Source organism: Lissotriton vulgaris, chromosome 10 (assembly GCF_964263255.1).
Source record: "Lissotriton vulgaris chromosome 10, aLisVul1.2, whole genome shotgun sequence".
NCBI classification, from domain to species: domain Eukaryota; kingdom Metazoa; phylum Chordata; class Amphibia; order Caudata; family Salamandridae; genus Lissotriton; species Lissotriton vulgaris.
Window position 1 is genome coordinate 1,072,311,750 of NC_141698.1, and position 16,279 is coordinate 1,072,328,028.

The following is a 16,279-nucleotide window of genomic DNA, read 5'->3' on the forward strand; positions in this document are numbered from 1 at the left end:
GTTGGTCCTGTGCTTACCCCTCACGCCCACTCTTCGTTGGTCCTGTGCTTACCCCTCACGCCCACTCTTCGTTGGCCCTGTGCTTACCCCTCCCGCCCACCCATCGTTGGCCCTGTGCTTACCCCTCCCGCCCACCCATCGTTGGCCCTGTGCTTACCCCTCCCGCCCACCCATCGTTGGCCCTGTGCTTACCCCTCCCGCCCACCCATCGTTGGCCCTGTGCTTACCCCTCACGCCCACCCTTCGTTGGCCCTGTGCTTACCCCTCACGCCCACCCTTGGTTGGCCCTGTGCTTACCCCTCACGCCCACCCTTGGTTGGCCCTGTGCTTACCCCTCACGCCCACCCTTGGTTGGCCCTGTGCTTACCCCTCACGCCCACCCTTGGTTGGCCCTGTGCTTACCCCTCACGCCCACCCTTGGTTGGCCCTGTGCTTACCCCTCACGCCCACCCTTGGTTGGCCCTGTGCTTACCCCTCACGCCCACCCTTGGTTGGCCCTGTGCTTACCCCTCACGCCCACCCTTGGTTGGCCCTGTGCTTACCCCTCACGCCCACCCTTGGTTGGCCCTATGCTTACCCCTCACGCCCACCCTTGGTTGGCCCTGTGCTTACCCCTCCCGCCCACCCTTTGTTGGCCCGGTGCTTACCCCTCCCGCCCACCCTTTGTTGGCCCGGTGCTTACCCCTCCCGCCCACCCACCCACCCTTTGTTAGCCCTGTGCTTATAAGTTTGCCCTATCCTTCCCCTCCCAACCACACTGCATTGGCTCGGTGCTTCCCCTGTGTGTTGGGCTGGTGCTTCCACATCCCACCCACCCTTTGGTGGCCCTGTGCTTCCCCACCCACCCTTTGGTGGCCCTGTGCTTCCCCACCCACCCTTTAGTGGCCCTGTGCTTCCCCACCCACCCTTTGGTGGCCCTGTGCTTCCCCACCCACCCTTTGGTGGCCCTGTGCTTCCCCACCCACCCTTTGGTGGCCCTGTGCTTCCCCACCCACCCTTTGGTGGCCCACCCTCCCTTTGTTGGCCCTGTGCTTACCCCTCCCGCCCACCCTTCGTTGGCCCTGTGCTTACCCCTCCCGCCCACCCTTCGTTGGCCCTGTGCTTACCCCTCCCGCCCACTCTTCGTTGGTCCTGTGCTTACCCCTCACGCCCACTCTTCGTTGGTCCTGTGCTTACCCCTCACGCCCACTCTTCGTTGGCCCTGTGCTTACCCCTCCCGCCCACCCATCGTTGGCCCTGTGCTTACCCCTCCCGCCCACCCATCGTTGGCCCTGTGCTTACCCCTCCCGCCCACCCATCGTTGGCCCTGTGCTTACCCCTCACGCCCACCCTTGGTTGGCCCTGTGCTTACCCCTCACGCCCACCCTTGGTTGGCCCTGTGCTTACCCCTCACGCCCACCCTTGGTTGGCCCTGTGCTTACCCCTCACGCCCACCCTTGGTTGGCCCTGTGCTTACCCCTCACGCCCACCCTTGGTTGGCCCTGTGCTTACCCCTCACGCCCACCCTTGGTTGGCCCTGTGCTTACCCCTCACGCCCACCCTTGGTTGGCCCTGTGCTTACCCCTCACGCCCACCCTTGGTTGGCCCTGTGCTTACCCCTCACGCCCACCCTTGGTTGGCCCTGTGCTTACCCCTCACGCCCACCCTTGGTTGGCCCTGTGCTTACCCCTCACGCCCACCCTTGGTTGGCCCTGTGCTTACCCCTCACGCCCACCCTTGGTTGGCCCTGTGCTTACCCCTCACGCCCACCCTTGGTTGGCCCTGTGCTTACCCCTCACGCCCACCCTTGGTTGGCCCTGTGCTTACCCCTCACGCCCACCCTTGGTTGGCCCTGTGCTTACCCCTCACGCCCACCCTTGGTTGGCCCTGTGCTTACCCCTCACGCCCACCCTTGGTTGGCCCTGTGCGTACCCCTCCCACCCACCCTTTGTTAGCCCTGTGCTTACCCCTCCCTCCCACCCACCCTTTGTTAGCCCTGTGCTTACCCCTCCCTACCACCCTTTGTTAGCCCTGTGCTTACCCCTCCCACCCACCCTTTGTTAGCCCTGTGCTTACCCCTCCCACCCACCCTTTGTTAGCCCTGTGCTTACCCCTCCCACCCACCCTTCGTTTTGACCTGTTTACCCCTCCCCCCACCCTTTGTTAGCCCTGTGCTTCCCCCTCCTACCCACCATTCATTAGCCCTCTGCTTTCCCCATCCCCTCCCACCCACCCAGCGTTGGCCCTCTGCTTTCCCCATCCCCTCCCACCCACCCAGCTTTGGCCCTCTGCTTTCCACATCCCCTCCCACCCACCCAGCGTTGGCCCTCTGCTTTCCACATCCCCTTCCACCCACCCAGCAATGGCCCTCTTCTTTCCCCATAGGGGCGTTGGCGCTCTGCTTCCCATCCCATCCCACCCACCCAGCGTTGGGCCTCTGCTTCCCCATACCATCCCACCCATCCAGAGTTGGCCCTCTGCTTTCCACATATGCACTCCCACCCACCCTGCGTTGCCCCTGCGCTTCCCCATCCCCTCCCTAAAACTTGGTGTTGTCTGTGTGCGTCCCCATTCCTTGCCATGGCACCCACTTTGTCTGCTTGCTTCCTTCGCCCATCCTGCCCAGCCTCCACTGCAAACAGGCTTCCCCAACCCCTCTGTACACCCGCCAATGTCCGCTATTTTCCCCCAGCCCCTTCTAACTACTTGTTTCCACATGCCCCTCCCACCCACTCTGTCATAAGCTTGTTCTCCCAAACTCTCTTGATCACTCTGTTGTGAGTTTGCTGCTTCCTCCCACCGCCCACCCTCCGTTGTCAGCTTGCTGCTTCCTCCCACCGCCCACCCTCCGTTGTCAGCTTGCTGCTTCCTCCCACCCTCCGTTGTCCGCTTGCTGCTTCCTCCCACCGCCCACCCTCCGTTGTCAGCTTGCTGCTTCCTCCCACCGCCCACCCTCCGTTGTCAGCTTGCTGCTTCCTCCCGCCCACCCTCCGTTGTCCGCTTGCTGCTTCCTCTCCATCACCCTCCTTTGTCAGTGTGCTGCTCCATCTATCCGTTGTCAACGTGCTGCTCCATCCCCTCCTGCCCACCCTCCGTTGTTAGATTCCTGCTCCATCCCTTAGCCTCCCTCCCGCCCACGCACCCTTGTGTTATTAAATTGAAGTGGTCCCTATTGGGGGGAACAGGGGGGGGGGGGAGAAGTGTAGCATGTATACATGTGGCTGATAGAGACAATAGAATGTTTTGAAGTCATTACGTCAAACTAGTGTTGACAGTCCACAGACATTTCAACCCCTCAACATTCGTATTTAGAGCAGGGTCATCATCAGGAAGAAAATTATTTATAACAGACACCTACAAGTAAGGGACTTTTAGCAATATATGTAAACAATCAATTACTGATAAATTTACAAATACAGGCAGTGTTAGGTAATATCAAGTACCAAAGGATAGGGGCAGAATTTCTTATGTCAAATGTCAGTTTGTCCTGGACCAACTTTAAGGTAGGTATTGGCATACTACAATGGAATAATATAAGTGTTACAAAAGAGAGTGCCTCCTTATTGGGAGATTGTTACAACAGGCAATGTAAACCTGTTACCCCAGAATTTATGGCATTGTACGTCCCATAACCAGAGAAGTGTCACACTATTTCTAATGACAACTTCATAATTGGGTTTGCGTACAATGAAATGAAAGAAGCAATCAGGAATATAGATAAACATAGACTGATTGGTGTTGCGCTATATTAACCTACCAGGGTAAACACCCACCGTTATCGGCCTCTTACCCCAACCCCTCCTGGCAAAACACCGTTGTCCACTTCCATCGCCTCCCGCCCACCCACCATTGTCCGCTTCCTGTCCCATCCCCCCCTTGCCTTCATTGTCAGCTTGCTGCTCCTCTTTTTCGCTTTGCTCCCTCACACTCCTTTGCCCACACCCTCCATTGTTAGCCTGTCGTCTGATCCACCCTCCTTTGTCAGCTTGCTGCTCCATCTCCATCGCCTCCTGCCTACCCTCCTTTGCCAGCTTACTTCTCCATCCCCTCCCGCCCAATTTATGTTGTCCCCCAGCCCTCCCTGTCCGCCCTCCATTGTGTGCTTTACATTCTGTTGTCTACCGCTCTCCCTCCCTCTATGCTGCCTCGTACCTAACCCACTCCCCCATTGTTTGATTTTTAGGTCTTGCGCCTAGTGTTGCAGTGCGCAGCATTGCTCGCGCAGCGCAAGACCTCTTGTATGGGCTTCAGAAAGCTGACCACACGCTTGTGTGTGGTTAGTCCGCAATTGCTTGTAGCGTGCTTTAAAAAAAAAAAAAAAAAACAGCACGCAATTTTCAGCTTGTTGCCCCAACCCCTTCTACCAATGTTATGTTGTCAGATTGCTTCCCCTGCTCCTTCCTCCTACTCTTTTGTCAGCTTGTTCTACTAGCTCCTCCCCCACCGGCCTTTGCCCCCTTGAAATCCATCCTTTCATGCGCACCCTCAGTTGTTCTTTTACATATTTCATGTGATTCGGCCTCCAGTTTTTTGGGTGACACTGTTGATGGAGAGCGCGCGCCTTTTTCGTGGCATTGAACTTGAACTCTGCCGACCTTTCTATAATGAGTGAATTGAAAACATCGATCGTTGGAATGCACCTAGTGGACACTGGCTTCCACGGTTTGTATTCATCTGGCGAATTAAAGGGGTAGGCCTGCTTTCCAAAATCAAAACCACAGCGAATATTTTACAGCGCATGCGTTCCGCGCCTGAAACAACCCTCTCTCGTTACAAACCTCGGTAATCACGGCTATAAGCAGAGTGTCTCCGTGTTAAATATTTCTGACACGCACTCTGTATAGCCATATCCAAAGTAACCCATTCCGAGCTCTCCCAGTGACCCCTGGAGGCCTCTGCAAACACTGTTGGCGGGGGGATGCAACCTCACACTCGCAGGAATGAGCTCCTTTTACAAGAGCTCGTTACCGGCCCGCCAGAGTGTTGACTCGGCACTTCTCACTGTGAGCCCCTTCCATCTCCTCTTTAGTGGACGGCAAGCTGGCATGAAATGCTTTTTCCCCTCTCTGGCCTAGTCTACGAAGTGCAGTAGAGTAAAACACTACTGCTCCATCAGACTTGGTGTGGGCCTAATTTATTACAAATTGAGTGCGGGGACCCAAAGTATTTTTCAGGAGCCTGCTAGAGGTGCTGCAGGGAGCCGGGACCGATAGGGCGTCTGGACATCCAGGAATGGCTAGGACAGTCCCAAGTTGTCATCTGTCCCCCTATTAATGCCACGCATATTGCCTACTTCCTAAAGACACACTGTATAAGTGTTTTGCAGGGTATGCAGACTACCATATCCTGCAAAACACGCATACAGTGTGTCTTAAACAGTTCAAAACAATGCCAATAGCTCAAAATCTCGTTCTTTCAGGAGTTGCCTGGTTTCTATTGTTCCTTTGCTAATGTGGATTAGTGGTGTTGATATTTGTTGGTTTGACTGTCCCACCACTCTTTCTGCCGTTGCTCCCTTCACTTATTTCTGTATTTCTTACCCCTCTCCCTCCAAATTTCAGATAGATCTATCCTTACACATATTTTTTGCCTTGCCTCATTTCTATTCTTCCTTCTCTCTCGCACTGCGCTTTTTACTGCAGCCTTCTCACTACAATTTCGTTTTCGAGCCTCCTCAACTGCCATTCGCTCTCTCTCGTCCTTGCACAATGCTTATTTCTGTATCCCCTCTGCATCATCACTAATGCCTTCTATTCTCTCTTCTCCCTCTCTCCTCGCCAGTGTTTCAGCTCATTTTTAGGTTGAGCATTTCGCAGCGCGCATGCAAAAATGCAATGCAGTAATGCAATGCCATAGCTATTGGTGTTGCATTATTATTAGCAATGACAATATATCAAACTTGAATAATGCGAGACCGATTGCATTGAAAACGCTTGTGTTCTTTTAACAAATTGTATGTTGTGTTTTACTTTTAAACTAACCTGAACGCTCCCTTTGCTGGGCACTTTCCCCTGGGAACAGCACACAGGGAACTCCCGCGCAGCGGATGTTAGCGCTGCCGCGGGTCGGCTAATTAGTCGCCGTCTTCACAGACAAGCCCATAGGCCACGCCCACTGACTTGAGGCCACGCCTCCCCTCTCCTGCAAATGTGCCCCTCCCGGACGCGCAGGGGGCGCGCCTAAGGCAAGCCCGTCTGCACCCGTCCGCGACCGGACGGGGCCAGGGGCACAACACTACGCCCATTCTGTCTCCTATTCCCCGGAAAGATTATATGCCCTCGGGATCTAAACCAAGCCGCGCTGGCCCACATCAGAGGCCGGGATCTTAAACTCTCATCCCATGCCCTCTCTCCCAGCCTACCTGCCTTCGTCTACACGACCTTCCACCCGCACTAGCTCTTCCACTTTTCAAGTAAGTACCTCACAGACAATCTCTGCTTATGTACTTAACACCGGGTCGGCAGTAAAACACTACCTCGACCTGTTCACTCTCCTGGACACGCAGAAACCTGACCTACTGTTCCTCACGGAAACCTGGTTCTGCCAGGACTCCCTGCCCAACCTGCTCGCAGCCCTGCCCTCTTCTTACTATGCTCTCCGGGCCGATCGACCCCCCGGTAAAGCAGGAGGGGGAGTGGCGTTGATCATTCGCTCAGATCTACAGTTCCAATTACTACCCCATTCCCCTATCCCAGAAGTGGATTTTTTAGTCGCTTGCTCTAACTCCTCCTTCCAGACACCTATCACATGTGTCCTGATGTATCGACCTCCCAAAAACGTGCTGCACTTCCTCTCAGCCTTCCTGGACCTACTAGCCACATTTGCCGTCAACAACTCGGCAGTCCTGGTTCTTGGCGATTTTTAATTTCTGGCCATCTGATCCGGCAGAAGACGCCCCTTCCAAAGACTTCACAGAATCACTTCTAAGTTAGAATTTTATATCCCATATCCACACCCCTACCCACACCCAGGGCCATAAATTAGATCAAGTTTGGTCCCTCAACACCCCCATTCATACCCCCACTGTTACCCCTTGCCTGTGCTCTGACCATCACTTAATCACCTTTTTTTTGGACTCTAGTCTAACCATCAAACCCCCCCTGCCCAAGAACACCTGGGCCCGCAAATGGGGCAAAGTCGATATCCCACTACTCTGCTCCTCCCTATTAGCCTCTAGCCCATCCATAGAGAACCAGGCCATACCGCTTCAGGCAGAAACCCTTAATAAATGGCTATCTAACGCCTGTGATCAGGTGGCACCCCTAAGACGCATTAGAGTAAGACGCGCTCACGACGTCAACAAATGGTTCACCCCGGAACTCAAGGAGAAAAAACTGGCCACCCGACGCGCAGAACGGGCATGGAGACGCACGTACTGCACTGCTACCAAATCACTGTACTCTTCTATCCAGGCTGAGTACAAGAAAGCCATTCTTGATGCTAAAACTTGTTATTTCTCAAATAAAATCCTCCGGGCAGAGAACAAACGCAGAGAAATCTTTGCCACCGTTTTTGAACTGGCCTCTTCAGACCGAACCACACCCAAGCCAGTACCTTTTCATCCTCTGTGAGACTCTCTGAACAACTTTTTCATTAACAAAATCGTAGACATCAAGGCCAACATTCCTCCTCCCTCCCCAGCCTTCTTAAACCCTGATCCTCCTTCAAACACCTCCCACCGTGACCTTATAACCCCGCTGTCTAAAGACATCTTCCTTTCCTTACTCCCCTGCGTCAAATCTGGATCCCCTTCCGACATCTGTCCGGCCTACATCTTACGAGACATCTTCCACACCTGCCCCCTACCCCCCTTCACTTTTCTCAACGAGACTCTCAAGTCAGGTACCGTTCCTCTCAGCCACCATCATTCCAATCCTGAAAAAACCTCTTAATTTATATATTTTTCCGCTTATCTTTGCCCTACAAAGGATGGAGGTCACGGTGTTTAACTACGCCGATGACCTCCAGCTCATTTTCAACCTCTCCGACTCCCCTGACTCTATTAACAACTTTCAGTCGGTGATGGTCTTTGTCAGGGATTGGATGAACTTTAACCATCTTAAACTCAACCCTGACAAGACCGAGCTCCTCCTCACTGGCAGTAAACTTAACCCTTGGTCCTCCAGTTTCTGGCCCCCCTCCTTTGGCTCCCGTCCCTCTCCCTCTGTTAAGACATTGGGGATCACCCTCAATCAACAACTCACCCTACACTCCCAAATCAGCACGGTGGTTTCCTCTTGTTTCTTCACTTTACGCACCATTCGAAAAATTTCATGTTTTTTTCTTTCTCAGCCCTCAAACTGATCCTGATGGCCATGGTCCTCTCCAGGCTAGATTACGGGAATGTCCTGTACACTGGGGCCCCAGCATACGCCATTCGGCGGCTCCAATTGGTGCAGAACCAAGCTGCCTGCCTGGTCTATGGTGTACCCAAATCTCACTACTGCTCTCCCCTTCTTAGATCCCTCCATTGGCTCCACATCAGAGATGGGGCCCTCTTTAAGATTGGTTGCATTACGTTCCTGGCCCTTGCGGGAACAGCCCCATCTTTCATCACCTCCAAAATCAGACCCTCCCGGCAGACAACTGAGGTCTTCCTCTCAATCCCTCCTGGTGGTGCCCAGGTTCAAGAAGAGCAGAACGGGAGGCACGACGTTCTCCGTCCTTGCTCCACAATTTTGGAATTCTCTATCTTTCCAATTGAGATCAACATCATCCTACCTGGAGTTCCGCAGCACCCTGACAACCTATTTGTTCGCACAGGCTCTCAAAATCTAAAACTACACCCTTCCTTTCAGGACTCACTCTCCTCAATAGCGCCATGAAACCGTCTGGTGTACGAGCGCTCAATAAATACTTTAAAATTCAAATTATTATTAGCAATGACAATATATCAAGCTTTAATAATGCGAGACCGATTGCATTGAAAATGCTTGTTTTTGATGGTAATGAAAGGGTGCAGAGGTGAAACCTGCTGACTTTGCCACTGCTTATTAAGTTTCTAAGCAGGCTTTGTGTTGTGAAGTACTCGCCCATTTTACTATAAATTGTAAGCATCGCACAGTATACTGCCCGTTCTATTCACCAGCATAACTGTTGACATTTTCTGGTTCCCTCCCACAGCTGTGTGAAAAAGAATAGAAACATTGTTTAAGATGTCAGATGTGAAGGAAGACTTTACATTGTAAATGCATTTTGTTTCTCATTGACCTACTAAAAGATGGATTAAGTTATAAAAGAAATACTTTGGCTTTAAAAATTCAATGTTTTACATCCACACAGTTTCAATCTGAATCACCTGGTTTCCTAATTGCTGCACTGATTACTGCTCTCGATGTAGTATGCAATTAAATGCCTATCATTTTTGCATGGAGTAAAATGTTCTATTAATTATTTTGCTTTTTCTCTTCAGTCAATGTGGGTTTATGATGAAGAGATCGGACTGAATTGTAGAGAAGTTACCTTTGTACCTGGACTGTACAAGATTTTCGATGAAATTTTAGGTAGGTCAATTTTGTTACCTTTTTTGTGTAAAGCGCTTGGATTTTTATATATCTATAAATATCACTTACTGGCAATAGACAGTAGGAAATTACAGTTAGGACTAACTTGTCAAATACGTGAAGCATTTTTTGTTCAGCTTATAACTTTGGCACAGTTTGACGAATTGTACAGACATTTTCAAAAGTAGAGCACATGCTAGTTGAGCTGCTGTTTGAAAAGCTTCGGGTGATTTTTCACGTGGAGGGGTGGGGTTGGGCTGAGAAAAAGGTGTGCTCCAACATTTATTCCCCTATGAAAGTCATTTATGGATCAACCCGCAGGTGGGGGTAAGAGGCTGGTAGGATTTGCGAGTACCCACGGATCAGATTAGAAAAGCAAAGCCCTGATTGGTTGCCTGCAACTTGAAAGCAAAGGTATGGCTGCTGTTTTATCGCTTGGTCCGGGGGAGGGAAAAATAAAGTGTGAGAACACATGAGGGGGTCAGGATTCCTTTATCCTTACCCCATAGGACACATTGACGGGTATTTAAGGGGCCCCTCGTGGTGCATCAGTTTGAGTATCCACAGGTACCTGCAGATCACATGCCCTTTAGGAAAAAAAAACACACACACACACACCATAGCCCGCCATGCACGACCCAAAGCCATGTGTAGCATGGGCTTGGATGCATGTGGTGGAGTTGGCCACAGGCCAGACCCTGCGCGACAGTGTTTGGTTGGGTTCGTATTAATGTACGGTAATTATATATTACTTTACGTTAAAAATGTTTTACATTCAGTGGCAAAAAAAACCAAAGGTTACAGGGACATTATAGTTAGGTTCACTTTTTACCCACACACAACCATAGAAATTCAGCAGTTCTAGTTATACTTATACTTATGGTATGCAACTAAAACCTGTGGCCTAAAGTTACTTAACGCCACAAGTTATAATTTCTTAAGATAAATATAACAATAAATACTGAATTTATAAGGGTTTGTGTGGGTAAAACGGAAAGCCGTATCAGACATCTCTGTAACCTTTGTTTTTTTCCCCTGTAATATATATCTCTATCGCTGCTCAAGAGTTGTCCTCCGGAGGGAAGCACTCCGACACTGTGGAAGGTATCAAACCTTTATTTGGTGCAAAGGAAACTAAAACACTGATAACTGTTAGCAGTTCAGTAGCGCCCTCCTGGTGCGTTTCGAAGTGTAAATCCTTCTTCAGAGGCTGGGACGTGTGTGAAAGCTGGTGTGTGTTGGACTGGTGCTTAAATTATTGCAGGAAAGACCACCCTGGATGGGCAGTTCGTTTAGAGTACAGCGGAATGTGACTCTGTTGAACTGAGTAACAGGTAAAGAAAAGGGGGCAGGGTAAAATACACCCTGACCCGCTAGGCCTCGTGTGGGGGTCCTGCAGAAGCAGAAAAACATTTGTAAAAAAAATGTTTGGCAGGAATCGCGCTGGATCTGCGACGCCTGACTAATTGTTTTACAAAATTAAAGCGGGGCTTCCACGCTTATTCATTGATCAGCCCCCGGATGGGCCAGGTCCCGGGGGCATTGTGGAAATATAGGAGGTGGGGCGCATGGCCTCCCCCCCCCCCCCCCCCCCTCAGGCTAATCAAAGTCTTGGTGACTGCCATCTACCCGGGGCACAGATTAGTCTAATAAATAATGAGGGGGAGGCCCTATGGCAGTCCCAGGTGTTCTGCCTTGACCTTTTGGGGCCACCAGTGGCCTCAGTGACTTGGCGCTCTTGCGCGGGGGTTGGCAGCGCGCAGTAGCACAGAAGACACCGACACAGGGTCACTGTCGGAAGTGACGTGCACGAGCGCGCGCCCTCCCTTTATTGTACGCCGCAGGCCACGCCTGGCCTGCGGGTGCATGGGTGCGTGTACGTGCGGAACACTAGAACGTTACAGGACACTACATCCCTCTCCAACTTGCAAATTATTTTTTTTTTTTCTCTAACAGATAACAAGAAAAACAGATTCCGTCTTATAACATGTGATATGAGAATGTCTGGGTACTTGCGTGTCCCCTGGTGTTGGGCTCAGGACATCAGCCGGCAGGCATAGTCTTTCAGCATCTGGCTCGGTGGGGGGTTAGGCCTCAGATTGTATTTTCGGGCGTTGCCCCTACCACCTTCATTAGTCTGGTAAGTGTCTCTGTTTGCAGCCGCCGGTGTTTGGGGCGCTGCCACGAAGTCACGTTCTTCCGCTCGACATTCGGGGGCACTGATGTTTTCTTCGTCGGTCGTCGCCACTCCACTGGGTCGGATTTCCTCTCCTGCCGCTTCCGGTCGCTGACTGGATTCTTGCGGAAGCGCCTTGAACCACGAGGTGTTTCGTGATATTTCCTCTCCTCCTCTTTTGGCTGTGACCATGGTACCTTTGGTGGACGTAACGGTCCACGGGCCTGGTTCGTATCGGGTTTGGAACTTCCCACCGGGACGTCGGTTACGAATGATCACTCGGGTCCCCGGGCTGAGGCTTCTCGGCTGGGCCCTCCTGTACGTACTGGCACGTCGGTTTTCTTGTCGCCTCCGTAGCTGGGCCTCTTCCATGTCGGCCGGGGGTGGCGCCCATCCTGGCGCAGTTGGGAGGAGGTCTCTCCGTGGTCCTTGGAACATCAGGGTCCATGGGCTCCTTTGTGTCGCGCAGTGTGGTGTGCCTCTGTATTCCCTCAGGAATTCGTGTAGTCTTTGCTCGGAATCAGCTTGTTCCACCAGAGCGATTCGGAATACTTTATTGAGAGTCCGCATAAACCTCTCCACGTCTCCGTTTGCTTGTGGCCACTGAGGGGTAATGCGGCGGTGTTGAATTCCCCGGGTCGTGAGGAACGTGGCGAATTCTGCCCCTTGGAACGGCGGCCCATTGTCGCTACGGATCTCCGACGGGTAACCGAACATGGAGAAGATCTTCTCTAGTGCTGGTCCCACATGAGCAAATGCCGTGGAGACGACTCTCCACTACTGGATATTTAGAGTAGGAGTCAATGGCTACCAGTGTATGTCCCTCTCCCGGAAAACTTACGAAGTCTATACTGATTTTGGTCCAAGGGGAGGTGCAGGCCTCTTCTGTGATTATTGGCACGGGTCTCTCCAGGTCACTGGTCAGCTGACAGGCCATGCACCCTCGTACGTATTCTTCCACCCTAGTTTCCAAGTCTGGAAACCAGACCTTTTCTCTCATCCGCGCCTTCATTTTCGTCGAGCCTTGGTGTCCTCCGTGGGCCAATTGTATTGCCCGGTGTCTTAGGCTATGGGGTATGACCAGTCGTGAGTACTCCGTCTTCCGTGGCACTCAACTCGTGCCGGATTCGTCAGAATCTTGTGAGTGATTCTTTGTCTTCCGCGCCCCAGGATGTGGGCGGGCGCAGGTATTCTGTCCACGATCCATCCTGCACTGCCTGGATGGTCCTCCGGTACATATTATCGTCTGTTGCGGCTTTTATTTCATCTATGGTCATGCTGTTCGGGCATGACGCAATGGCCACCCACTGAGCGTACTCCTCGCGGTCATCCTCCATTGATTCATGTTCCTGGGGGGAGGGGTGGCGTGACAGATTGTCTGCGGGATTCTTGGCTCCCGGGCGATAGGTGACTTCCATCTCGTAGGATTGTAATTGTATCACCCACCGTGGTGGAGGGTGTGGAGCGGTTCCTTTGAAAAGGGACACTAGTGGTTGGTGGTCAGTGACCATTACGAACGGATGTCCTTGCAAGTAAAGGTGGAAGTGGCCGCAGGCCCACTTAATAGCAAGAGCCTCCCTTTCGATTTGGGCATATCTGGTCTCCGTCGGGGTCAGGGCCTTGCTGGCGAATGCTAGCGCCGTCCATTGGCCAGGTTCATGTTCTTGGGTCAGGACCGCGCCGAGTCCCACCGGGCTGGCGTCCACGATCACCTCTGTGCGCTTCTTGGGGTCAAAGTAGGATAGCGTGGCCTTTTCTAAGAGCGCCTCTTTGATTCCCCGGAAGGCCTCTTCTTCCTTCGGGCCCCACTGCCATGAGACATCCGTCTTTGTCAGTGCTCGCAGCGGTTCACTCCTGGTGGCCAAACCCGGTATGAACCGGCCACAGTATGTGGCCATACCAAGGAAGCTTCTCACCTCAGTCGGGGATTTTGGCGCGAGGGCGTCTTTGATGGCCTTGGACTTCTTTGGATCAATTTGAATGCCCTCCTGATTGAACACGTAACCAAAGAATTCTATCGAGGGCTGAAAGAATTGGCATTTCTCTTTGTGGAGTGTTGCTCCATGGACGCTGAGTCTTTTCAGGACGTCTCTCACGTGCTTGTGGTGTTCCGATGCTATGGCAGAGTGTATCAGGATGTCATTGCTGACATTGATGACCCCCGGTAAACCTGAGAGGAGTTCACGGATGGTGTTTTGGAACACCTCCGCCGCTGACGAAATGCCGAAGTTTAGTCGTTTGTAACGCCGGAGTCCCAGGTGAGTGCTGAAGGTGGTAATGAAGCGACTCTCCTCTGCTAGTGGCAGCTGGTGGTATCCGGCGTTTAGATCTATCTTCGAGAACCACTTCGACCCATTTACGTCAGCGACGATGTCATCCATGGTTGGAGTCAGATGTCTCTCTCTCCGGATGGCGGCGTTTGGTAGCCGCATGTCGATACAGAGGCGGATGGCGCCTGGCTGCTTAGGTTTTTCTACAATCACCATGGGTGACACCCATGGGGTCGGCCTCGTGACTTTCTTGATGACCCCGAGAGTCTCTAGTTTCTCCAGTTCTTTCTCCACCAGTGGGCGTAGGTGGAAAGGTATTCGGCGGTGCCGCTAAGCGGTGGGAGTGACGCATTTGTCTATATGCAATTTGATGGGCTCGCATTTGATACAGCCTAGGCCCTGGAACAGTTCGGGAAATCGCGCCAAAAGTTCATCCACCTGGTGTCATCTTATCCGATTAGCGAAGGCGATGAGCTTCAAGTCCTCTGCTGTGTGACTGCTGATTAGGGTGTCGGCTTCACGGTTGATGATGTGGATTGTTGCCATTACTTGTGCCTCATCAGCCTGAATTGGTTTTGTTATTTTTCCTTTTAGCGGCAGGGGAGTGTCCGCTCCATAAGCAAAAATCCTGGTCTTGGACGGTAATATTTCGGGCCGTGGGCGTAGTCTGTTGAATTGTTGCAAGCCCATTACGTTGACAGTAGCGCCAGTGTCAATTATGGCCTTCACTTCGTTTCCCGCCATTTGCACAATGCACGTGGGCTGTGGCCGTCGTCGCTGTTTTAGCTCTCGTGCAAACGACACGATGTATGCCTCTTCATCCTCTGACTCTGAGTCATCGTACACCGTGGGAAGGTGTTTCTCTGCTCTGGCTGGTGTTGCTTCTTCCAACGACAGCTGACGGACGGCTTTTGTGGGTGCCCGTGGCCTCTGAAAAGGTTTTGACGTGTTTCTTTTGCGGCATACTGAGGCGAAATGATTTGGTATCCCGCAGTTCGCGCAAGTTTTGCCATGAGCCGGGCAGTCTTTTGCCCCATGAGGTTCATGTCCGCAATACCCGCATCGCGCCCGCGGTGGATCTCTCCGATATTCCCTTTGCAGTGGTCCCCGTGGCTGGGGTCGTACTGCATCCGCCCGTTCTACCTTGATGGCCTCTGCTTTGACCTGTGGTTGGTGTAGTGCCTGTTCCATGGCGGAGGCCCTGACGCTCGAGAGTTCATGAGATCTAGCAAGGATCAAGATATCTTCTAGCGTTATGCCTGGCTTGCGTAGGATCGCCCCTCTCAGCGTTTTGTCCCGGCATCCCTGGATGATCTGCCGCCTTATGGCCCTTGGTTGGTCTTCATCGGTGGAGCTGGCCAGCTCCCTGACACGGGTGTGGAATTGGTCCATCGTCTCACCTTCCCTTTGACGCGCTTGACCCAGCTTGAAGACCTCGAAGTCTACGTTCAGTTGGGGGTCAAAATGTCCGTTCAGGGCGGCGACCGCTGCATCATAGTCGTCTCCTGTATTGGGCAGATGTTGGAACAATCTGAAGATTTCATCGCCAGCGTAGTGTAGTAGAAGCGACCGCCTCACCGCTTTATCGGTTTCCCTTGTGACGATGAAGTAATTTTCCAACCGTTCCAGCCATATCTTCCATCTCGGGGAAGCCGTAGACGGGTCTGCCGCCTCGCTAAAAGGTGGTAGCACCCCTGTCGCAGCATGCTGGAATGGGATGTTGATAATCGGCGCCGGTGCGTCTTCATCCGCCATGGTAGTGGTGCCACGGGGTCGCTAGTGAGTCTCTCTTGTTGTTGTCCTCCACTGCGCACCCCCTGCGACGTCGCGCAGCTCACCTCCGTTTAGTCGTCGCGATGGCAGGCCTCAGGACACCTTGTGATGGTCTCGCGGCAGGGCGTGTTCCTCCCCCGGTGACAAGGAGCTCGAGGAGCACACAGGGTGTGGCGCGCCGGTCCCACAGCTGCACTGCTGCTGGCCACAGTGGGGGGTCACTCAGGGAGTGGTGGGCTTACCCTTTGCTGAAGTCCTCTATCCCCAAGCACCACTGAAACCGCTTTCAGGTAGTTCCAGGCGTCACACGCGCAATGCGTGAGAAATGGCATGTGAACGCAGAAGGCGGGCCGGCTCCGTGCTCAGCCGCGCCGCTTGACTCCCCTCGACGCAGGGGGGTCCTCCGCCCCAGGTGGCCCTCTCTCGAGGTTCGAAGGGGTGAATAGGCCGGAAGCAAAGGCCCAGATAGTCACACAGGTCCCCAGAGCGGCCAACTGCAGAAGGGCTGCAGAAGCGCGGTAGGCACCGCGGGATGGAGCGAGTCTGCTCCGAGGTGGCAGGGGGGTGCGAGCGAGGGT

The 16,279-nt window shown here is 52.9% G+C and overlaps 1 protein-coding gene across 4 annotated transcripts in view; it reads left to right on the forward strand.

Annotated features, from left to right (window-relative positions):
* TOP2B (DNA topoisomerase II beta) overlaps positions 1 to 16,279 on the forward strand; it is a 683,650-nt gene that overhangs the window by 188,536 nt on the left and 478,835 nt on the right. For all 4 annotated transcript variants that reach the window (XM_086942134.1, XM_086942133.1, XM_086942135.1 and 1 more), the window contains exon 3: positions 9,392 to 9,482. In XM_086942134.1, coding sequence (XP_086798260.1) covers positions 9,392 to 9,482 — 91 coding nt within the window. The remainder of the gene's footprint in view (positions 1 to 9,391; positions 9,483 to 16,279) is intronic.